The sequence below is a fragment of the Ailuropoda melanoleuca genome, chromosome 1 (assembly GCF_002007445.2).
Source record: "Ailuropoda melanoleuca isolate Jingjing chromosome 1, ASM200744v2, whole genome shotgun sequence".
Classification (NCBI taxonomy): Eukaryota; Metazoa; Chordata; class Mammalia; order Carnivora; family Ursidae; genus Ailuropoda; species Ailuropoda melanoleuca.
The window spans coordinates 164954569-164980571 of NC_048218.1; the positions used below are offsets into that span (position 1 = coordinate 164954569).

The window sequence follows — 26003 nt, forward strand, 5'->3', positions numbered from 1 at the left end:
AGACCACCTAGTACTTTGATGACGGTTCACCACTTTTCCGCAACACTAGTAAGAAGAAGGGGCTCAAGACTGTGGGCACTCCTACTACTATCCTTCTGAACTATGTTGCTTCTAAGTATTAAAGCCAGGAATACATAAAAGCTAGAACATAAAAGATAAAGGAGCTGGAAAAGGGAGTTTCAGATACAAAAACTAGCCAACTTTTAATTCCCTCTATTAAGGAAGTATTAATGCAAATAACTGAAACTGAGGATAATAATTATGTGCAAATCACTCCACAGATTCAGTTCAGGCTACAGTTTTATTCCCAGATTGCATCCAGTTGATCTAGAATGGGAATCCCTCAAGAAAGAAAAAAAACAATGTCTTCACATGCCAGGTAGTTATGTTAGAATTTGTCAAAGGATCTGATCAAACATTCGTTTCAATACAATATCTAAGTGGTGACTAACACCTTCAAACTCCAGTGTAGATGAACCACAGATTAGCATAAAAGCTATTAGAAGTACATGATTACCTAAAAGTTATACTCGTCAAATTAATCAGAATTAAACTAAAAAAAAAAAAGTGTGGCCAAAGAGGGTCATACCTTTTAGAATATTAGAAATCTGCACAAAGAAGTCTTTTTAACAATAAAACTAAGGACAGCTATGCTGTGTGAGACTTCAACACTGCGCGAACACAAGAGAACCGCATAACTTTTTTGCTTCCATTCTTATTTTGCAAAGAAGGAAGAATTCTCCATTATGTAGACATCTCTCCCTGCATGCCCTGAGGGAAAAGGTTTGATTATCTCTACCATTTATATTATTTTAGACAAAATTGATCATTTCTGGGTTTTGTTCCTAAACCGTTGTAAAAGAAGAGGAAAAAATCACAAGCATCCATGAAAAGTACATATTATTACTGCTGATCTGCTGATGGGCTTGTTTCCCCAACAGTTTGAATACTATGATTCCATTTTCTTCAGGAAACTGAAAAAAAATAGTAATCTTTCCAGATCAAACTTCCACCAAGCAGTTTTAGTACAACATTTATCATACCTAGCAAAACCACCAGAAGACAACTCCATCTGCTACAACAAAACAGAGAAAGATAAAGGTCTCCAAACACTTTATAGCACTTTCCCAAAAAAGGGCCATAAACCTAACACCACTGAAAGAGAAATGCAATCTGCACTTTGCAGACCGAGACAGGAATTGCTTCAATACTATCTTTTTCCCTCTTCCTCACCATAAAAACTACCCGCCCCTAGTTGTGATGTACAGATCTACCTCCCAAGACTCTTAGGAGATTAGGAACCCACAAGAGCCAACAAAGACAGGAAACAAGGACTTCTTTCCCACGCAAGCTTTATCGCCATTTTATTTCAATAATTACGTATTGAGTGAAAACTGAAAAGAAAAGCAGAAAGTATGCCCACTTAGAAACACAACCAAGACAATGTAAGTACAACTCAAACTAGACATACAATAACACAATCACCCCTGCCAAACCAAGGTTAGATGCAGAACACCTTAAGAGAATATGAGAAGGATCCCATCCATTCACTTTAAATAATTCCTGGGAAAGAATAATTAAAGCAAACACCATCTCAAAGACATGGGTTCACATATGAGTGGATACTCTTAAGCATCCATCAAAGCTGTGGTTTAGGGTCTGGAGTAAAAATGTTTACTAAATGCCTTCCTTGGGTCCAATTTAAAGAAGGGTAGAAAGGAAGGAACTTACTTTAAGGAATTTCACTGGGAAATGCAGGGAAAAAACAAACAACCAGACAGAAACAATTAGATAAAATTTTCATCCTAAACTTTATTTTGAATCCTTTACATTTACTTTTTAGTTTTTAAAATTATGATTAAAATTCATCAGGAAAAAGTAAAATAATGCAAACAAAATTACTGATGACTCAAAAGATGGGGGGGGGGTTAGGAAAGGCTTTTTTCTCCCTTCGAAAAAGGTTTGCATGAAAAACTGTTAAGTAGATGTTTGTTGGTCCTCTCTTTGTAACTGTGTATACTGTGGTATCATATAAAAAATTCAAGAACATTTAAAATTCAAACATAAGTAAATGGAGGGTCTATCAACCTTCATTTTTGTTGCCAATGGGAAAAAAATTCAGTTTAAGTTACTATGGGATGTGGAGGAAAGAAGAGAGAAAATAACCTCTTATTTCTTAGATGCGAAAGTTTTGTCTTGGCAGGTAGGGGGTAAGTGCCAGGTGAAGATTCACATCCGCACAGATGTACATCTCTGATTCTCAATGGAAAATAAGTGGGAAATAGTAAATGGTTAGAGCGTGAAACCACAAACAGCTCATTTCCATAGTACCTTTTCCCAAAACTCATGCCCCAGTTGTGACCCTCATATCCACATGTCACATTCTACAAATTAAAATAAAAATCAGCAACTCTTTATTTTGGAATTTATTTCGAGTTTATTTTGGTGTTTAACTGTATTGTAAATATATTTAATAGGGGTGTTTGGCATGAACATCAAAATTATTATTCTGAAGTGCCATTTTCCCCTATTATTTTTAGCTTTATATCCACATATAATTGATAATACTTATAAATTCCCCAGTTCTCTCCCTTAAACAACAAAACCAAAAACAGTATTTTTCTTCTGGAGTCCTTATTTTTCTTCACCCTCATCACTACATGTCACCTTCCCTTCATAGAACACTGTTGTATGTTCACATAAACACACTTCCTAAAATATCACAGCTCACCCTTTTCAAGTCACCTCAATCTTCAACAAACACATCACCATGTAAATCTGCTCTACAGATAAAGATCAAGAATTGCTCATTTTTTGTCTGATGAACAATCTCATTATCATAGGCCACTGTGGTTAGAAAGATAACATCACTGAAGTCAAGCAAAACTAAACTTGACCTTCATCCTGTCATAATCAGATGATCCACCGAAGGTCCCCTCCAATAACAACCAAAAACAGGAAAAGAGCAAAAACACACAAAAATAAATTTGGCCAAACTCCAGTTTTCATCATTATCCAGTTGGACAGTTTTCTGACCAGCAATAATCTTTATTCCCTTGGAACTTTACCGTAGTAAAGGCCAGGGTCAGAATATCTTTTTTTTTTTTTTTTTTTTTTTTTGCCAGAAATTTCTTGCCAATATTCTCTGCTCCACCCTTTCCTTTCACAGCAATCCATCCAATAAGCATTTCTAGAAACAATGTGGATACAACAGGCTGGGAATACTGAGAATAAGGACAACAAACTGAAATGGAAGAGGCTTCATATACGGCTACCAGAAAAACCTGGGAACTGGTACGAGGCTCTTCTTTAGTACTCTAAGCTATAGTAACAAGAATGTTGGTTTGTTTTTCCCTATCGAACACACCAACATGAGGTAAAGGGCTTCCTCTTCATTCTTCTTTCCAAACTACTGCCAATCACATGTGGAGCTAGAAATCTATAAGGATGAAACCAGACATATCGGACTATTTAAACACCTGAAATTCTCAGTGTTCTGTTTGTTTTCAAACATGCATTAGCATTTCAAACTCCAGCACACCTCATTTTTATAAAATTCAGAGAAAAACTGGCAAAGCAAAATGTCATAAACATCAGATTTTCTTACCACCTTCAATGAAACCTATGATTTATAAAGTTAGACTATAATGAGTATGGGTTTGTTTGTTCACTTGGTCTGTTTTAAACATAATCTGAGTTAGGTACAGAAAGCATCTTTCAGAAAGTTATCTTTAGGATAAAACTATTAAAACATACACACAGACACACCCCACACTACTCTTAAAAGGCCTCTTGTTAAAAGCTGTTGAGACAGATTTTTTTAAGTAATATGACTGAAGGATTATGTATATTGAGAGGGGTTAAAAATATTGACAAAATAAAAATCATCAACTCCCAACACATTACTATTATATTCAGTAAAATACCAAATGATAGTTGCAACGTCAAATAAGACAAAAGAGTACACTTTATTATCATTATTATTATTGAGCAATAAGCTGTATACACTGTTAGTCTTAAGTCTTAATGCTTAATACTATAAACATATCAAAAAATATAAGTGCTCACTGAAACTCACTAATCTTTTGTAAAGGCCATTTTTTGGTATTTAAAAAGTTGTGACTAAATAATTTATTTTGGAAAATAAAAAATTTAAAACACAAGTTAAAAGAGAAAACGTACTCTAAATAAGATACACTTTGGCTGTTTTTAATACCCAACTTCTAAAAGACCTCCCAAGAAAGTTATTTTAGGTTTAAAACTTATCATTTTCACTTCTGGTTTCAGATTTTCTTGTCTCTTTTATTCCTATAGTTGAGTAGATTCAAGCATATAAAACCTAAAACGAAATTGTTTTAAATTACATATGCGGACTTTTTTGGTCGACTAATAATTCTTTCTATATTTTGATTTGGAGTGGAGTATGTCACTAAATGGTGATATTAATGAGGCATGAAAAAGTATTTCTACTGATTTCATTTTTAAATAAACAAACCAAAGCCTTTTCATTATTCTAACAAACTAAACAAATGCCATACTTGAAGGTATTAGTCCTATACAATATTTTAAAATATTCTACCTAGAATGCCTTCTTTTTTTCCTACATCAGGCTAATTTTTATAATAATTACGTGTTGTCATGTGGTCCCTTCCTAAATAAGCCTCAACTTCCTCACTAAAAAATGAGGATAGTATGCATTTCATGAGGTTGCTGTAAGGATTACAGGGTCTAAAATACATAAACCAAACAGCATAATAGCCTGACACACCAAAGGTATTTAATAATAAATACTAGTTGCCTTCTTCTAGAAAATTCTGTATTATGAAACTTTAAGGTGATTGAAGCAAAGCTATTTTAAATCCATTTATTGATAAGACCATGTGCAATTTTATGCTTTCCAATCTATTAACGCTGTCAGATTGTTTCCCCAAGGAAGCGTGGGGGAAGGGGGGTTTGCCGAGGCAGGGCACAGTAGAGAAAAACTGAGAGAAAAACAACACAGATGTTGTTGCCCTTACTTTCATTCTCTTAAAGTATTTTTTTGATAAGCTTGACTTTTTATTACTCTTATTATCTATTTTTCCAAGAAATACATTTTTCTTAGTTTTTTGTTTTGTTTTGTTTTAAGAAGTCAAGTTTAAAACTAAACAGATATCCTATGACAAAGTACACCTCAAAGCGGGTATCTTGGTTGCTGAACATTTTACAGTATAAGGCCTCAGTCTCTTAAAAAAAAAAAAAAACAACCCTCTAAAGATTATTTAAACAACTAAGTGGTCTCTCACAGTTATGAATTATTTCACACCTCTTGAAGGTTTAACTTGGTTAATTTTATATGCAAACATATTTTCTCATTCTTTACTCTCAATCCTGTTTTCTATGCCGCAGAATCCCCTGATGGCTAAACTCGCTGCAACCCAGCTCACTTCTCAACGCCCCCTTTTCCACGCAAACATCCACCCTTCGAGAAGAGATGCCCGGCATTGTTTGTGCTGAGTTGGAAACAATACACTTCCACTGTGGTTAATTTACATCAGATGCTGCCTGGCCTGGGGAGCAAAGTGCTGTCTTTTTTACCCTCTTTCTTCTCCTGCTCCCGCCTCCCTTTTTTCAATTTAAATTACTCTTTTTATTTTAAAAACTTCCGGATGTTTTATTACCTTGGCAGCTTTACTTTTTCTCTGGACTGACTAAAAAGGTAAGTTTAAACAGTTTTTGCCCGGTTGATGTCTTTCCTTTTTTTACACGTGTATCTGACAACCAGAATCCGTAACGTTAAAAGTGCAATGATGATGTTGCTTTTCTACCACACTAACTCATGCTGGACACAATTTCACTGTTTTGTAATCTAAATATACAAAAAACAAAAATGTTATTTTATATGCAGTTAAAGTGGCTATTCTCTAATCATCTTTATCAACAGCAACACAAGTGCTCCTAAGGGATACAAAGGGATTTGATGCTTGCTTTGCTGTTTTTTGTTGTTGTTGTTGTTGTTTTTTAGAAAACCATACAATATTACACAAACACAGTAAGTCATTGTTTCCTTGAGTAATATTTATAAAGTATTAAAATTATTTAACTTTTGAAATCCAATATTAAAAATACTATAAAGCCAGCATTGCTTTGAAGGCCAAATGTATCCAAAAATATATAGTTTTTAAAAATTTTCCAGCTATCTGAAAAAGTATAACTATTTTTAATAAAATTTATAATTAAAGCCATCTCAGAGACCAAAATCCTAACCTCCCGATCAAATTTCACTGAATTAACTATTTTATCTAAAATCAAGTAAGTTAAACATGTTCCGTCGACGCAGTTTAAAAATAAGGTATGCAAAGACTCCCAGCATATGCAAATGACACAAATAATTAAGAATCACATTTCAAATTTAAAACACTTCCACCTAAGAGATTCCAAAAGTATGAGTACATGGTTTTAACTTTTAACATTTACTCTCTGCACTACTTTCTTTCCCTTCTCAAACTGTCTCCCCTACACACCCAACACACACATAAAATAGATCATTTAGGCCAGTAGTATTTTAGTATATCGCCCCTCCTCCTCCACTTAGACAGTCTTGCCTTTTATATCTATGTGGAGGTTCCCATGGCAACACTCACTTACACCAATACTATTTCCAACTGAAATGAAAGAAGCCAAAATCTAAATGCTCCATTACCAAATTACACACACCCTGAAACGAGTAAGGATTTTTTTTCTATTATTTTTTAATGAAAAAGTAGGTTTCTGGAATTTCTACAAAAAAATAATTATTATTACAGAAATAACTAGAAAAACAGAGTCATTGTAGGCAATTTTATATATGCATATTATTACATGAGATTTGTATGGGCTTTTATTACATAAAACTGATATGCTGAGCCAAGAGGTTTACTCAATTATCATCATGAATAGTAAGTATAATTTTTACTAATCCAGTCTACTGTATCAAATTCTTTTTTTTTTTTTTTTTTTTTTTAATGTTGGCTACATAGCTCACAAAAACCCTGGTGAGAAATTCTAACAAAACAAGCCAAGAAGCAATTCATGGACAGCAGGAGGCAATTCCAGAACACAGGCACAATCTATAAAGAGAAACCACTACAGCTTTTTGATGTTAAATAAGTAGAAATATCAGCATACAACAAAGCTAAGAAACAGACTGTTGTATCAAGTTTAAAAGTAAAATATTCAGGGTCAAATGTCTTGAGTACCTTCGTCTAGACTATTTTCAAAAGTACAGTACTTTCAAATTTTTGTAATTTTTAAAACAAAATTCTCTCTTTGTAATACTGAAGTTTGCATATATTTAGTTTTAGTACAACACACATTCCAATCAAGTTATTCAAAATATATAGAAGAAGGGGTTATGGATGTTGTTGTGTGTGAGAGTGTGTGTGTGCACGTGTGTTTAAAAGCAAGAACATCAAGGTGGGAGGTCAAACATTTGCTTTGAAAACATATACATTTCTTAAACAGGTTGTGCACAATTCTCAGAAGCCTCACAGAAGAGGCAAGAATATAAAATGAGTAAAATTTCATAAAGCTTTTTGATAAATGATCAAAGCTAAGCATTAAACATCTCTGCATGGTGAATGCATTTTTTAAAAGGATAAAAATCAATAGAGTATACACTGAACCTTATTTATTCCGACAACATATCATAGCACCTGGATAGGCTGTATTAAATAATTTGTTTCTGTACAGCTTATTAATATATGTGGGTTCATAAAATAGAACAATATGTATTTTAATTTAAAAATCATACTTTTATAAAATTTATAATGAGGGGATCTTTTTCTTGCTTTTACATGATCACTTTCTTAAAATGAGCTGATTCAAAAGACTATAAAGACTCCCTCAAAACCAGTACAGGAAACTGCAAGAATTTACTTTCCCAAAGGCAGCTTTTAAGACATGAGCATGAACTGCCTAATGAATCTCATAGTTAGGCTTGTGAAAAGGACCGACTTGCACCTTTCAGAGGTCTTTCCCTCTTTTTAAAAATTCCCATACAGTGAAACCTGCTAACACTTTTTTTATAAGGGCTGGGGCGGGTGTGAGTGTGTTGGGGGAAGGGGTAATCTGCAGTATTGGGGAGTTTCTGCAGCATTTGTGAGGGTTTTTATAGGCAGGATTCTCTCTTGAGTGTTTAGAAAAGCAAAACAAAAATAACCAACTATTAAATGTACATTTTACTTAAAAAAAATAGCAATCCTTTGCAAATGTTTCAACATTTTACTTTCATTTCAATATTAACCACCTAAGAGCAAACATTTGCAGAGTTTAGAAATCTTTCCGGGTCTTCGGAGACATTTAATCAACGTTGATATTAGATACATTTTTAAGCCAACTTCAAAAGCAAAATCTAGAAAAAAGTGTTATAACCTCTCTTGAACAAAAAAGAATTTAATTTAAAAACCTTCCTTTATCACAAGCAGGTTTGGATGCAATGCCACCTGGTGGCACAAAAAACTCTTAAGCAGGCTTTGGTTTAAAGAAACTGAGCTGTTGAAGCTCCATCCTTTTTTTTTTTTTTTTTTTAATTTTATTTTATTATATTGTGTTAATCACCATACAGTACATCCCCAGATTCCGATGTAAAGTTTGATGCTTCATTAGTTGCGTATAACACCCAGTGCACCATGCAATACGTGCCCTCCCTACTACCCATCACCAGGCTATCCCCTTCCCCCACCCCCTCCCCTCTGAATCCAACCATCCTTTTGACTGACTACTCTACCCTCTCCCAAACAAGTTATTCATCCCATAGTTTAAAAACAAATGATAATTTTTATTTAAGAACTTCAAAATTTTTAAGCAATTAACTGCATGTGACAACTTCTTCAATGTTTAAATATCAGAAAAGAAGCAAAATATTTTTTCAAAAACCTAAATTATACCACAGCTTTAATTTTTAAAAGATGAAATGTTTAAGAATGGGGCGGGGGGAGGCAGGGATGCAGTAACCAAGCTGCTTTGTAAAATTACACTGTATAATTAATTCCATGGTAAGAATGTTTTTATGGTGTGTTTTGGTGACCTTTTATTACCATCAAGTTCACAATGCTGGTGGGCTGCCTTTTAATCCCTCCGCAGACAAAGGCCCTAAATAAACACAGATCCCTTCCTGGGAAAAAGTCCACTCTGGTTAAATGGTAAGGAAATGAGTAAATCATTAGTAATCTTTAAAGCCAAAGCTATAAACTCAAGTTACCTTAAGTTGAAATGAAAGTGTCCTGCAAGAGTTTCAAAGTTCTGTCACAGATCGAAATCTCCAGCTCTTGACTCCAGACCAGGCGCCAGCTGATAAACAAACAATTTAAGTCAAGAGCTGGAGAATTCCCAGCTTTTTCATTTAATGGCTTTGGCCAAGAGTATTTATTGCCTCCAGTTTTATTCTCACTTAGCTCTAAGAGGAAATTTAAACTCATCATTATCTAAAGCCCCATATGGGTAGCGGTCAGCTCACCTGATAGAGCTCCTCTTACTCTGTACCAGTTTGAGTCTCTGACGAGAAGTGATGTAATAATGTAAACTAATTAACTACAGTTTTAGGTTGACTTCTTAACAGGCTAAATAAATTTTGTTCAATATAGTTTATATTCCCACTTGGGGTAGTAACAATTCCAAAAAGTTTAAGTTTACAGTTTTACTCCAAACTACCAGCTAAAATGGAAAAGGACAATGTAATCTCTCTCTCATTCCCCCACAAGCTCCCGCCCTGCTTCTCTCTCCCTTCCTCTCTCTTGTCCTTGTCCACTAGCTCTTGAATATCACATAAAATAACTTTTCTGAATCAAATATAGACTATTCCCATTAATTTTTAAATATCTAGTGTTGTTCCATCTATTTCCTAAGAAAGCAGTGTGCAAGATTTAAGATGTAAATGTCTTATCATGAAAAGCTGTTGATTTTATACAAGTACTAATAAGAATATAAAAATACACCTCAATTAAAGATCATTAGAAACCATCAAATATTTCTTAATGCTATTTTTTAAGGTTTGCTATTAAAAATTACAGATCTCAAAGTCATCATTGTGCTGTTGCTTTTATTCCTTTCTCAAAATTATCATTTACTTTTAGAAAAAAATTTCATCTCTACTTAGGATTTTATGTTGAAATAATTCTTTTAACTATTGGAATGCTTGCAGATATTTCACAATTACAATAAATCAACTATTCTTCTTCCTCTGGCTGTTTGTCTAATGAAAATAAAATGCTGCAAGAAAATGTTTATATCCTAAAAATAGCTTTATAGGTAAAGGGTTAATAAAATATGGCATTTATGCAAAGAAAAGTTCTTTCCCTTCCACTTCTTAATTTTCAGAAAGTTTTATAAACCTATCTTGGCTGGAAAAGCCAATTAACCATTTCAGTGTCTGCCAAGACTATTTTTCTACTCTTTTAATATATGTACATAGTACATTAAAAATGTTGGCCACTTGAGAAAACGTATTACCCTAACACATAAGAATTAGGGGAAATGAAATGTAATTAATGATAAAACTATTTGTATGCCTGACCTCATATTACATTTCATTTTTTAAAAACCTCCCTATGAACAGTGCTGTCTCAGAGACCACAACAGATAAATGTTCGGATGACCATAACTAACAGTCAATAACTCAATAAAAAAGATGTTAGGGACAAATCTTAAAATTCTTAATACCCTTCTAAAAAAGTCAACATTCTCTCATATTGATAGAGGTAATCTGAGCTAAGTATAAAACACCACCAACAAAAACCCTCTAGCTTCAGGTCAAGATAAAATTACTTTGAGGAAGAAGAGGGAAGGTAAGTCAGTTGCCATGCCTTCACTGGCCCTGATGGTCCTTACTATGAAATGTGCCTTTGAATTTAAAATTTTCACAACTAAAACACCCAAAGCAATGCAAAACAAACAGAATCATACACCATATACAGAGAGAAGATTTAAACTCTACTTAACCTGGGGACACCTGGGTGGCTCAGTTGGTTAAGCGACCGTCTTCAGCTCAGATCATGATCCCAGAGTCCTGGGATCGAGTCCCACATCAAGTCCCACACAGAGCTCCTGGTTCAGTGGGAAGCCTGCTTCTCTCTCTGACCCTCTCCCCTCTCGTGCTCTTTCTCTCCCTCTCAAATAAATATGTAAAAAGAAAACAAAACAAAACAAAACTCTACTTAATCTACTTTTCATCTGCTAACATTACCAAAATAAGAAAATCAGACATCTAGAAAACCACAAATAAGCCTGATAATGGTTTGATGGCAATGACAAGGCCCTTATGAAATTCTTTTTTTTTTTTTTTAAGATTTTTATTTATTTACTTGACAGAGATAGAGACAGCCAGCGAGAGAGGGAACACAAGCAGGGGGAGTGGGAGAGGAAGAAGCAGGCTTCCAGCAGAGGAGCCCATAATGCCGGGATCACGCCCTGAGCCGAAGGCAGATGCTTAACCGCTGTGCCACCCAGGCGCCCCCTTATGAAATTCTTAATTCCATTTCCCACTTTACCCCCAGTGCTATCCAGGGATCATAAGTGAAACAAAATAAAGACATAATACACAGGTATACTGGAACTAATTTCACACTGCTTAGGAATCAACAGATAGTTAATAAAAATAAAAAATAAATTATATATAAGTAACAGCTTCAGGGGATTTATTTGCTAAATATACTTTGCCTTTATATAAATACCACTAGGCAGTTCTGAGCTGTGACGAGACCCAATTGTGTCTGGTCTGACTTACATCCTGAATGGCAATTAAAGGACATTAAAAATACCCTAGGATTACTTCAGACAGGACCCCTGCCTTATCCATGCACTTTCCAGCATAACCAGGTGAAGAGAACACAGTATCCCTCCACCACAGGACAGAGCCTGGCTAGAGCAACCTTGGTAATGGTTACTTAACTGGAAATTGCAATGCAATTAAAACCTGGCCTGCAGATTTGGAGATAGGGGAACTGCAACTGCAAGAAAGTAAATTCTTAGAAATAAACTAGATTGTCATTAGCAATAATAATTACTACTAACAATAAATGATAACAATAACACTGAGTGAAGTGATCAACTTGCCTTCTCTAACCCATTCTTCTGTTTTCTTAGGAGACAAATTATTAAAGCTGCCTCTACTATGTTACGTTGGGCAGTGAGTCAGCAGTCTTCTCTAAACGTGTTAAGAACTCATTAACACCTTATATAGGGACTCCTGTCCATGACAACTGTTGTAGGGGAGACTCAGGCATGCCAAAGAATGTAAAAAGAGGTTTTTTTGGGCACCTCTTCTTAGGGACTAATTTCAAAGAAGTCCCTGGAATTTATTTACCAAACATTTCTGAACTACTTGTGCAAACTGGAGAAAATCCTAGGCAAAAAGGATGCTTACTGGATACAAGGTGATAAGTAAAATTATGGGTAAATGCAAACGGCTAACATAATTAACCCATTTCTGGTGTGTTGGTATTGATGACTACTATGTCATTTTTAACTAAATGGATTTGTCCATGAAACAAAATTAAAGAAAATTTTAATTATTTGAGTTACTAAAGCTTTAAATACCACCAGAGCAGACCAAGGAAAGGTTTACTTTAGCTAATATTTTTCAAGACCGAATAATTCAAGTCTCTCACACAAAAGTGAGTGCCACAAAATGTCTTTTTTTAACTTTTTTTTTTTAAAAGTAATCTCTATGCCCACCGTGGGGCTCGAACTCACTACCCCAAGATCAAAAGTCCCATGTCTATGGACTGAGCCAGCCAGGCACCCCTGCCACAAAGTGCTTTTAAATTTTCTAATAAGTTAATAATGTAAAAAGAACTAAAAATCATCATAGTCATACAATTTTTTAAAGGGAAAAACCCATGAAAATGAATTATGGGAACCCTGTTAAGCCAACTTATTTCAAAACATTAAAAAAAATAAACTCTTACCAAGGTAAGACTAAAATGTAAGAATAAACACCACATACAACACTACTGTGTAATCAAACAACTTGTGAGAACATGAAAAAAGACCTATTGTGTGTGATTGCCCTTCCCTCTCCACACATTATCAAATAAGGCAAATTCAGTTGTACGAAATTTGGTAAAAGAATTTACTTTTGGACAAAAATAGCAATGTTTCAGCCCAAAGCCAAGTAAAATTGCCAAGTTATAAACTTCTCTAAGAAAACGTTTTAGTGAAAATGCCAACACACCCTTAACTATAATGGTGTTACATGCTGAAATAGAAATAATTTTTGTTTTTGTGGTCCCTTTACCATAAATTAGATACAGATCTAGTGGAAAAACAGCAGATACCCAGTTCAATAAGCAGTCAAGGCCAAGACTACACACTTGATTTTAAAAAACAAGAATGGAGTCTATGTGAGACTTTCATTGAAGAACTTAGCAAGCAAGTCTAACGCTCTTAACAAAAACTCCTTAACAGATTTTTGGGCTTACTACTCCATATTCTAAGAATACCTTGAACAAATTACTAAAACTTAATTCAGCCAAGTACAGTATAAAATTTGGTTTCCTGGTAGGGAACTGTTATTCAAACACATACACACCAGTTCGGTTATTTAATTTTGACATTAATCCCTAACTGGAGCAATACGGTTTTAGCAAATCACTGAGGCTTGCCAGCCTGGACAGCCTTGGGCTAACTTCAAGTGCCACTTCAGAGTCACTTCAACTCAAGGCCTCTGTGTAACTCTACAGACATATGAGGCAAACGGTGAGTTTATTCTTCAATTATCCAAGCACAGTTAAGTGCTATAATTATGCCCTTGGAGCAGACTGAACAGTATTCGGTCATTAGTCACAAACAATAGTTTCTAATTTGCTTTATGTCCAGCATTCATTATACAAGAGAACTGATTACACTGGAATGGACCCTGTGGTAGGAGACCCTCTCTCCACACTTAATAAAAAAAAAAGAAAAAGAAAAAAAAAAGCACATATCCAAAACGGTAGGACCAGACCACATGTGACTTTTTTTTTTTTTTAAAGATTTTGTTTTATTTATTTGACAGAGACAGCCAGCGAGAGAGGGAACATAAGCAGGGGGAGTGGGAGAGGAAGAAGCAGGCTCCTAGCACAGGAGCCTGATGTGGGGCTCGATCTCAGAACGTTGGGATCACACCCTGAGCCAAAGGCAGACGCTTAATGACTGTGCCACCCAGGCGCCCCCACATGTGACATTTAAGAAGGATTACAACCTTCATAAAGATGTGATTTACACAAGACAGGTAAACAGATTAGGGCATCATATTTGAGGTCAGGGTCATGAGCTAATTTATATAAAGTCCAGTTAGCTTTACTTTGATAAACACAAACTGATAAACAAAGGCATGGTGTCACACATATGGGGAGTCAATGTAGAGGTGAGTCAATTTAATAAACAGTGAGTGCAATTACCTGCTAAGTCCTGGTGATACAAAGATAAATGTTCGACAAACATACCAAGTTCGTTCCTACCTCAAAGCCCATGCAGAGCAGTCTGTCCACTGAAATACTCTCCCCCTGGAGTTGTGCACTCTGATCTCTGCTTAACGGTCACTTCCCCAGAGAAGGCATCCTGTCCGTTTTATGTAAAAGGACCTTCCCCTTAAGTCTCTGCTTCATTAACTGTTAACTCTGCCTTTTTTTTTTCTTCATAGCACTCATCATTGAAATTATTTTTGTTTATTCTCTCTATTCCTACTAAATTATAATCCATGAGGCAAAAGACTTTGAATATCTTCAAAGCACTACCTCAAATGCCTAGACCATACCCACCACATAAAAATACTCAATAAATGTTTGTTGCATGAAATAAGAATGAAGCATGTCCCCTGCAATCAAGGCATAATAGAAAAGATCAGTGTATATTCAGAAAACAGTATATAATCTTGTAAGAACTATATAAATATAATAATATTAAGTACATTTCATTGAAGGAAAAATGAAGACCTTCATTTTTAGAGTTACCTTCCTTCCCTAAAAGTTCTAGGCTCTCCCTAGTATCAACTGAACTTCTTTGAGTTTATTAACAGAAGTATAACAAAACTGAAACTAAAGGTGATAAGAGAATTATATGAGCTAACCATTTCCTTTCTTCCTTGCTTAAAGAATATTTACTAAAAAACTGTCAAATCTAATTCCAAATTCTACTGGTTCCCCTTGGATGTAACTGGGAATCATTTATGAGGTTTCTAGGTAATCTTTAATATAAATTTTCCATTTCCAGAACTAAAAATTCTTCTGGTGCCCCAGAATCAACTGTGTAAGTCAAATCAGGGGTTACTTTCTCTCTAAATATTCATACAGGTGAATATAAGGTAAAAGTCAAAGTAAGTTTTAATAGCCACCCCAGAAAGGACAAAGACAGTATTTCTTTACAAACCCAGCATGTTGCTATGGTCAAACTGTTTTTTTTTTATTTAAATACAATTAATTAACATATAATGTATTATTAATTTCAGAGGTAGAGGACAGAGATTCATCAGTCTTATATAACACCCAGTGCTCATTACATCACATGCCCTCCTTAATGTCCATTGCCCAGTTACCCCATCCCCCCACCGCCACGCCTCAAACTGAGCAACCCTCAGTTTGTTTCCTATGATTAAGAGTCTCTCATGGTTTGTCTCCCTCTCTGATTTCATCTTATTTTATTTTTTCCTCTCTTCCCCTATGATCCTCTGTGTTGTTTCATTTTTTTTTTAAGATTTTATTTATTTATTTGACAGAGAGAGAGACAGCCAGCGAGAGAGGGAACACAAGCAGGGGGAGTGGGAGAGGAAGAAGGAGGCTCCCAGTGGTGGAACCTGATGAGGGGCTCAATCCCAGAACGCCAGGATCACGCCCTGAGCCGAAGGCAGACGCTTAACAACTGAGCCACCCAGGCGTCCCTCTGTGTTGCTTCTTAAATTCCACGTATAAGTAGTATCGTATGATAACTGTCTTTCTCTGATTGACTTATTTCACTTAGCATAATACCCTCTAGTTCCATCCACTATGATCAAACTGTTAAAAGTTCCCTTTCTGGTTGCTAATACTGGGAAGACTGCTGTGCTACATTATTTTGCACTTTGTAACAATTTACAAATCATTTTATTAATATGTTTTACTAAATTCTAAACTTCTAATGTAAGAACTTTTACTTTAAGTTGTTCTGAATACTATTATACTTCTTTCATCCTACCCCCACCCTTGTGATCATAATCACGCTTCCCAATGGCATCTAATACTACAATATTACATTCGGAACACAGTAACTACTTCTCTTACTGATGTTAGAATGTAGAGGCAGTTACTTGGGACTTCAGAAGGAGGTCGATGATCTGGAGATAAATAAACTGGAGAACAGCTTGGGAGTGAGAAATAACTGCAGGACGGCTCAAAATATTTAACATTAATCCTGAATTTAAAAAATAGAAGATTCTTGATTCAATCAATCATCCTTTATTATATGCTCTCCAGGAGATATATACTGGAGATAGAAAGTTGAGAAAGACATGGTATCTGCCTTCTTCGGAGTCTAGTAGTGGAAGAAACAGGCACACACATAAGCATAACACGGTGGTCCTTGCAGTGGCATAGATACTATACTATGGGGACACAGAACAGGGCCATGGAAAACAGCTTCACTGCCTTCAGGTGTAATCCTGTCCAACTCCATGTCCTTATATCTCAGAACAGATCCCATCCTAGTCAAATTCAAACATGTTAGCAATATGTCAAAATATTACTTTACTTTCTCTTTTTCTGGACATTTATTTATTTGATTAAACAGCAGCAGCCAGTGGATCCAAGACAGGAAAGACCCAACAACCTCTGGTTCTATCCCAAGCTGCCTGCAGAACAAAAGACTCCTAATAGCCAGTTAATAAACATTCCAGGATGGGGTCAACACAGTAAGACTGATCTGATCTCTCCGGAAGTCTCCTGATTTGAGAATAATGTCCTCTCAACCCTTTCTTCTCAAATGACTCTGGAACAGAAATGTTAGGCCCCTCCCAAGTTAGACGCTAACCTCTGAGAGTTAGAAGAGAAGGCAATTCTCCCCTCACCTCCCCACCAAAGGTTTCACTACATGGCAGTGCCAGTTAGCTAGCAAGACAGAGGACTAGCCACTAGATAAAATTGTTAGAAATGGGATTAACAGTAGGCCACTGCTTTCAAAAACAGAAAGACTACCACGGGGTGGGAATAAAGGGAAGAAGGTCTGGTGGATGTTGGGAAGATCCTCAGACTGAGTTGGGAGTATACGATTCTAATTCTAGATTGGCTATCAAACTGGAGAACCCTAGGCAAGTCACTTAACCTCTTTGGACCTAAACTTCCCATCTATAAAATAACAAAGTCAAATTAAATTATTGCTGAAGTCCCTTCTAATAATAAAACTCAATTCTAAAAGCACAAAAGACAAGTACTAAAAGCTAGACATACTATTTAACCCCCAGCAGTCTATGAGAACACCATAATGAGATTTACTGAATTTTTACCAACTTACTTTTCCAGATCTTACTAAACATGGGTATCTCATATCAGCTCCCCAGGGCAGCTACTTAGGTAACATTTAGGCAAACATTCTCTTTTGTAATCAGGAATACAGAGATATAAGTCAGGGACCTGTTTGCAGCAAACAAAACTCTTTTTCTGGACTGGCTTAATAATAAACTTCATTTTGGCAACTTAGTTTTGGCATTCAAGTTGGCCTTTTATGCTAACTACAGTGCTATCGTTCTTCAGAAAGGGTTTATAACACTTAGACTTAATAAGCACTGGTAGCACAGTAATCGATATATTAAGTAACAAACACTTGTACATAATTATGGCAATATCAACTATATTGGCTCCATCAGTTACCTATTGCGCTACATTACACCCCCAAACTTAGTGGGTTTATTTGCTCACAATTCTGTGGGTGAATAATTTAAACTATCTCAGCTGAGCAGTTCATTTGCGGGTCAGACCTGAGGTCACTTATGCAGCTGCAGTCATCTGGGAACTTAATTCTAACTGGATGGTCAAGATGGCCTCACTCACATGCTTGGTGGTTAGCGCATGTCCTAGGTGGCTAATCCAGGCTTCTCTATACGATAGAAGAGTCCCCACGAGAAAGACAGGGCAAGATTCAATGTACAAAGTACTTTTCAAGTCTATCCTTGTATAACATTTGCTAACATACCACTGGCCAAAGCAAGTCCAATGGCTCAACTCAGAGTCAATGCAGCGCTTGGACACACAGAGTGGATTCAGAGATGTGAGTCATTAAAGATCATCACTGTAACAATGTACCACACTAGCTGTTGGCTGCTTTTACCACTGCACTGAGATGATGAGTTTATAATTTAAAAGACAACCTTCCATTTAGCAATCTTTATTTTCCTCTTAGAATAAATTAGAACTTTATAGAAAATAGTATTTCCTAATGCAGCGGAATGTGAAATAAATCTAGTCTTAGTCTTGAGCAAATGATTGGTTTCTTCAGTTCAGCCTTTCTAGAAAGTCTCCAACTAGAAACTAGTCTTCAACTACAAATTACATATGTACGTGTATATGTTTGTGTGCGCGCATGTCTGTGTACCGTTATTTGATTACACAATAATTTTGGAAAACTTGTAAAATTATGGAAAACCATAATACCCAAAATACTACCATTCCAAAATACCTAGATACCTACTACTAAGATTTGATATAATATGCTTTTTAAAATTTTATTAGTGAGAATCCTTGTCCTGATTGAGATGATCATGATTTTTAAGTATGCTAATGTGGCAAAGTAGATTCATAGATCTTCTAATATTAAGCCATTTGAGATATGAGATAAACCTGATTGTAGTGTTTGATCTCTTTTATACATGATAGGATTTAGTTTGCTAATGCACTTTTTAAAAGTTTTTACTTCTGTATTCGTGACTGATATAGACCTAAAATTTTTCTCTCTCATTTCTCTCTTTCTGGTTCAAGTATCAGAGTTACACAGGTCTCATAGAATGAGTTGGGAAGTGTCTCCTTTCTTTCCATTGTCTGGAAAAGTCATATAAAATTGAAATGATCTGCTCCTTGAAACTCTGGTAACATTTCACTTGTAAAAAAATCATCTGGGCCTAAAATCCCCCTCGTGAAATGATTTTTTTCTTCTCAACCACTTCCTCAGCTTCTTTAACAGTTAAAAGATGATTCAAACAGGGGCACCTGGGTGGCTCAGTCAGTTGAGCTTCTGCCTTCAGCTCAGGTCATGATCCCAAGGTCCTTGGATCGAGCCCTGAGTCAGGCTCCCTGCTTAGCAGGGAGCCTGCTTCTCTCTCCCCCTCTGCTGCTCCCCTTGCTTGTGCATTCTCTCTCTCTCTCAAATAAATAAATCTTTAAAAAAAGATGATTCAAGCTAATTAATTACTTCTTGAATCTGTTCTGAAAAGTTAAATTTTCTACGAATAGCTCTAGCCCTACCTTCAGCAATTTGGACCAAAAATTTAGAATTCTTCAATGTTGTGATATCCTTTTGCCTGAATTTAGAACAAGCAATGTATTTTGAGAGTACTAAATAACAAAAGTGAGTTTTGTTTTGTTTTTGTTTTCAATGAAGAAATCAAGACTCCTGTAATAGGTCTAAAAATAACTGGATATATCTTGTGTACCACAAAACTGTAATTGCTATTTCTGACAAATAGAAATAGGTGTGCATAGATTTTGGCTGCCACTTACCACCAGAAACAGGGGCATCCATGAAAACTGCTCCCATTTTCTCAACTTCTTTGGCCAATTCTTTTGAAACTGCAGGATCAATAGTACTGGAGTCTATCAATAGTGAGCCTTTCTTCACTTTTCTAAGTAAATAAATAAAAATAATAGTTTTTTAAATCTCTAGGTTTATAGTTTTAAAAATACAGTTTGCAATTCTGAGTAAACATTTCATGCAACTACCTATAGAATTAGAATATGCTAAAAGCGGCCAGATATCAAGGAGGTCTTTGCTTTAGTATTAAAAACATTATTAGAATTGGCTCAAAATCTCAAATCCATTTTCAGATCAATTAAAGTTCAAAGTAAACCCAAATTCTTTCAAACAAACCTAAATAATCTAACAAACTACATGTTATAAATTCTGGTTTCAGGTGAAATACACAATACCATAATAATATAGGTAGGCAATTTAAAACACCTATTAACTTTAAAAGGTCTATTTGGTAGGATTTAAATTTTTGTTTGTAAAGTAGCTGGGGCTCTTTAAAAAGTATTTTATTTGTCTTTAACAAGCTATGTTGCAAATTTCACATATCCATGTCATTTCCACTAGGTAGAATAAACATAAACCACTGAAATTTAGCCATTTGCTTCAGGGTGGTATACTCTTTAATAACTATAGCTTTTTAAAGATAAAATAAAACATCAAAGGAGCAGAAAGGAAAATAAAGGAATGGACCTAGACATCTCACAGATAAAGTTTTTTTGTTCTTTACAGTAAATGTACATACATGCATTGGCAAAGCAGGGAAACAGTCTTTTCTTCTATCATATTTTACATCAATAGTAAATGGCATTCTTATAAGACGATGTTTTCATTTGTACTGTAAGTGCAGATTATATCTATCTACATGGTTCCCTTATAATTTATGCCTATCTTCACTGGCTAGGAAACTGACCTAAGTTATCATTTATTTAAAGGGCTATGGCTTACCTTTCATTCAAACTTCCCAAAGTCCTTACTACAGATTAACTAGCCCAGATAACACTTAATCGTAATTATGATTGGAAAATTAGAAATGAATAAATATAAATATTAAGGAGGAAATAGAAAATCATTGCTAAAAAAACTATTAAAGAAAAATCTTTCTATAGAAAAAATAGAATACAAAAATGCTTTAAACAACAATTTTAATAAACATATGAATTGATCTGGTCCAAATGCAATGATTGGGTATATTCCACAGAAAAGAAATAGCATGCTTTATTACAGATCACCTCAGTGTGTGGAAGTTTCACTTTATGTAACCTGAAAAATAAGAATTACATTTACCAGTGTGGTGTGACATTAATATTCTTAAGCTCTTAAATCTTTAAGCAAATGGGAAACTGTCTCAAAAATTACCTATGCACAATGTATGGGGAAATGATTTGGACCCCGAAGAAAATCAAGAACCACCCATGAAAAGCAAATTACAGTTCAATGTGAAGTCGCATTCTTTGAAAGCACTCCTAGACAGAACTGCTCTGCTAGTTGGCCACCATATTCCTTAGTAAAGAATATTAATAAACACAGGATTTTGTCTCCACACAAATTTTTAGTAACCTTTCCTTGACAGGCAGCACAAGACCATAATTGGGACTGACGAGATACTGAGACAGCTAGGTTACCTCAGGACCACACACACCATGGGCCTGAGGGCTCCATACAAAATGAGCGCCTTTCAACCTTTCCTGAAATCTAAACATTTATCTTACCAGTTTTCTGCCTAATATCCAAGTGTCTTTTGCTTCCAAGTTTGTTAGTTTTCTAAAGCAATTCAATTCCCAAGAAGCTGATAGTTCATGTATTACAGCTCCATGAAATTAAACCCTTTCTTTTAGCCTTACATATGTCTACAGGGCCTACCAGTTTGTTCTAGCTCTTTACTGAAATTCGACAACAAAACAAGTTAGAAACAGGAACCAGTAAGACCGGAAAATTAAATCAGAAATTCAACCACTGTCATTCTAACACAACCACAAGGATTTGGCAATAGGCAGAAATTAACCAAAAGGTTCTCAAAGCTAGGGAAGCTAAGCACTGGCCAGAAAACTCTGACCTAAATTACATTTTATTTAAAGAGCTACTGCTAACCCTTAATTCCAACTTCTCAAAGTTCTTACTACAGATGTACTAACCCAGAGGACAGACAATAACTTTTTATAATATAATAAAATGTTAAATAATGGTGTTCTTTCCAATGTTTGGTTTTATTTTTCATAGAAACCTTTTCCTGAATTTCTATAAACTATAAGAAAATTATGCTTGTAACATTTGTACAGTTTAAAATGCAAGCTTTAAAAGTCTCTTAAACATGTTAGCAATGAAAGTGTAAGTTTAATGCAAGAGTTAAGGAAAGAAACAGAAACAAAAAAAAATTATTCCCAAAAGTCACATACTTGCTTTCAGTGAAAAAATAAACCCTTTACAATGAGAGAGAAACCATACTATTCACTTTTAAGAAGAAAACTGTATAGAGAGGTTTAACAAACATAATTGTAATTTCCTAAAGTGTTAACAAATGTGAAATTCATGGACTATCATAACAAGAAAATTTCCACGGTTGAGAAATACATACTTTAGAATTCCATTTGCTCCAGAATAAGCTTCTATTGCATTGATACTGGTAGGCAACATTGTAATAATTCTGTCAGCTTTTTCAGCTACATCTGCTGGGGAAGACACTACCTTTAAAAAAAATTACAAAGGCACATTATTTAAATTAAAACGGGAGCAGTTTCTAGAGCACAAGTAGGATCCACTTTTTATGCATGCTGACAACAGTGACAGTGAATAAAACTATTTCTTGCTTCCAAATGACCAAAAAAAAAAAGTTTACTGCCTAAAATAGAGAGTCCATTCCTTATACACATATAGATGCAGTTTCTATGGAATCAAATCTCTGTTTATTTTACAAAGCGTGAAGTGAGTTGAGGGGGAAAGGGCAAAACCCAACAGTCCTGGGAACAGACGTACTTCTCATGGATTCCTCCAACTTGGATTCTTATACGGCATACTCTTTGGTAGATGCTTTGACTAAGAAAAACACTCAAGTGCAACAGGGATGGTAGCTGAACTCCAGGATTCACCAGTGATTCCACAGGCAGCCAAATCCCCTAGTAAATTCTCAAGCCCCAATTACCACCATACCCCAGTCTCCATTTTCCAGGGGAAAAAAGGCAAAAAATTAAGCCTGTACAAAAAGGAAAAGGTCAGGACAAGGATATGAGCACTTCCTGCATTAGCTGTAAGTACTACTGTAAAGGCTAAGCACGTGAGCTACAAGGACTCACATGGAAACTACAGATACAAGACAGACAGACAAATAGGCATCACGCTCTCATTTCCACCCTCATTCCTGCCTTATGATGACCACAGACATACCGTCAAGGAAAGTCACTGTCCCTCCTCTGTGTGCGTGCATGCATGCAGAGATGTACACTCCCTCACTGGCCCTCCCCAAGCCCCTGCTCTCTCACACATGCCCCTTGATACGCCTGGCCAGCGAGCTGGCAACCAAAGAGGTCAGAAGAGACCGGGAGCTCACTTCTTGATTCAAACTCTCCTTTAACAAAAAGAATCCATCACCCCAATTGTCACGAAAGCTTTCTCTCACCTTAAAAAAAGACAAAGGACTGTCAGGGGGATAACTGGAGATTTCTCTGCAGAATGATGTACACATGTATCAGAAATGGACATATTTTCTGCTAGGAAATGTGAACTGCCATGTAAGCAACCTAGAAATGGGAATGCCTTTGCTTTTTGAGCGGCGGGAGGATACCTAACATTTTCTTTTTGTCTTTGATATGCAGGTGATGAAAGTGGGAGAATGGAAAGGCAAACAGTGTGTAATCTAAGTATTATGAGCTACAGGTAATCACAATTCAATTTTCCCTAGACTATCAGCTTTGAAATCATATTCGAGACAAACACAGTTTTAACATCAAGTAATTTCATAAGTCACACTTTAAAATTCCAGGCAATCAAGTATACTAACACTTTGTGTATTAACATTAAATGCTAACATAAAATATCTCAGACCCTTAAACAAAAACAGAGATACTCTCACTTTCAATGTTTCATTCTAAAGGCAATATGGCATTTTAGAGTCTACAACATAGAACATTCAACAGTACATTCTGATACATCTTCAGGACTTGCCCTAAAAATTCTGAAAAAAAAATTTTTTCTGTGAAATTAATCACAAAGAAATACTTCAGTTAAGTAAAAAACCTTTCCTATACCCAAATAAATGCTGAGATTCAAAAAGAGGCAACTATTTGCTTGCAAACAGTTGACATTTACTCAAGAAAAACAGAGCTGAGTAAGATGAGCATAAGATAAGGAAAAGTTAGAGAAGTATTTCTCTACTCCTGGACTGTATCAAAAATATGAGTTACACAGACAGCCTCATCTGTTCGTCCTTCCTTAAATGAAGTAATATATCCAATGCAAAATGATGGCATGCTTTTCAGTGGCCCTTTCCTTCCATCTCAGCTCCATCTCTCTTTTCAGAGATTGCGGTAAGCCCTGAGGTCTAAGAGTCAATTTCAGACTTTCTCTTAGGAATTCGGTGAGTCTCTTCCATTGAAGGAAATTCAATTCCACCTAGATAAACTCCTTGAGAGGTGCCCTCGGGGGCACCAACTATTAGTTCACAGATCTAAGTATACTTCACACCTCCAAGCTTTTCATACCCACAAACTGGCAGTGCCAATTCATGCAACTGCCAAGTGCATGGGGTGCCCAATCAGCCCCCTGCATCCCTAGCATCTGCTTCTTGGGATGCCTGGGTTGCCAGAGTACTGCTAACCCCTCAATTATATAATATATAGTGTCAAAGCTCACAGGTCCGGAAAAAACACACAATGATAGTGATAGCTGGAATGTCATCACTGTATTGGCCACAACTGCTCCATATCTAATGACTCTATACATTTGGTACATTATAATAACCGTCTCTAATTTGCAATACAGAAGGCATGTTTATTAGACCGATACACAGACATGTGTGTCCAGCTATTCAAATCATCTTGACTTCCATGTGATGACTTCAAGACTCTGAAATAATTGACTGACAAAATTTGGCCATGACTCAAAAGCTGGGGGGAAAAAAACAAACCTTGTTGCCAGTCTGACACTAACCACAAAAGCCTTTAGGAGCCAAACTAATTAGAGTCCCTTCAATTACATTTACTAATTGAATGGATAAGCAAAGACAGCATGGATCAGTGAAAGGAACACTAATTTGGGAAGCCAGAGACCCAGATTTACTTGCAGCTAGCCACTAAGCCCATGTGTGATTTTCTGACAATCACTTAACCTCTCTGGCTTCAGTTTCTGAATCTACAAAATAAGAATAGTGATTTGGGTTATCTTTAAGGCTTCTATCTCCAAAGTAGAACGGAAACTCAGGTAAAGAAATGTTTCACTTAAGCTCCAGGAAGGTAGAGCCTCTGAGAAACAGGGTTCATGGGACACGAGCAGCACAAAGGTATAGTATTAATAAGACTCTTCTGCACCTCCGTGTCTGGACAGTCACTGACCTGGCTGACTCTGGGCCACTGCTCTGCTCTGTCTGTCATGATCATCCAGAAGCCTCTCTTGCCAATTCCAACTGCTTCAGTCTTAACTTATCATGAATTAAGGGGACTCTACTTTTCCACTATCTCAATTTTAACTACAGGAGATTGGTTCCTTCGTGTATCATGATATCTTCAGTCTTTGACAATTTTTGCAGCCAGTTTCTCTGGATTTAGATTCATCTGTACGCAAGTACTCATCAGTGGCAGGTATGCAATACAAGGAATAGAAGACTGGATGAATTAAAGACAAAATCTGCTTTGCTGGGTTGGAGGGGGGGAATGGGAGCATCAAGATCCAGAGTAATCTGAAGGAACTGCACGTCCTTTTTACAAATCCACTGGAAGGAGACAACTGTTAACTAGTTGCTTTCCACAAAGAAAAATCTCATTGTCTCTTCCAAATAAAATAGTCACATGAGTTAAGCTCAGCATTGCTTCCAAGTAAGCCAAATGGGTAAGAGAAACCTGCTAAGAAACAAGATGAACGTGACCTTGGTTAAACCTGCCACTCTTGTTTTTTAATCTTCCCAAGTAGAAAAGCACACTGTTACTTCAAAATTACACTACACTTGAAAAACTGACAAATACAGTTTGTGCCTACATCTTGAAACATTTGGTCAACAATGACGGGACCCACTCAGCAAGAGGCTTTTAAAGTCCTCATTTAATAAGACCTGAGTGGATGCCAGCTTAGATCCCAGGAGAATTACTTAACCAAACATG

At 35.9% G+C, this 26003-nt stretch overlaps 1 protein-coding gene across 1 annotated transcript in view; it reads right to left on the minus strand.

Annotated features, from left to right (window-relative positions):
• Positions 1 to 26003, minus strand: part of HIBADH (3-hydroxyisobutyrate dehydrogenase) — a 101789-nt gene that overhangs the window by 60311 nt on the left and 15475 nt on the right. Inside the window, exons 3-4 of the mRNA XM_011223440.3 lie at positions 22274 to 22383; positions 19674 to 19795 (exon numbers count right to left, since the gene is read on the minus strand). Coding sequence (XP_011221742.1) covers positions 19674 to 19795; positions 22274 to 22383 — 232 coding nt within the window. The remainder of the gene's footprint in view (positions 1 to 19673; positions 19796 to 22273; positions 22384 to 26003) is intronic.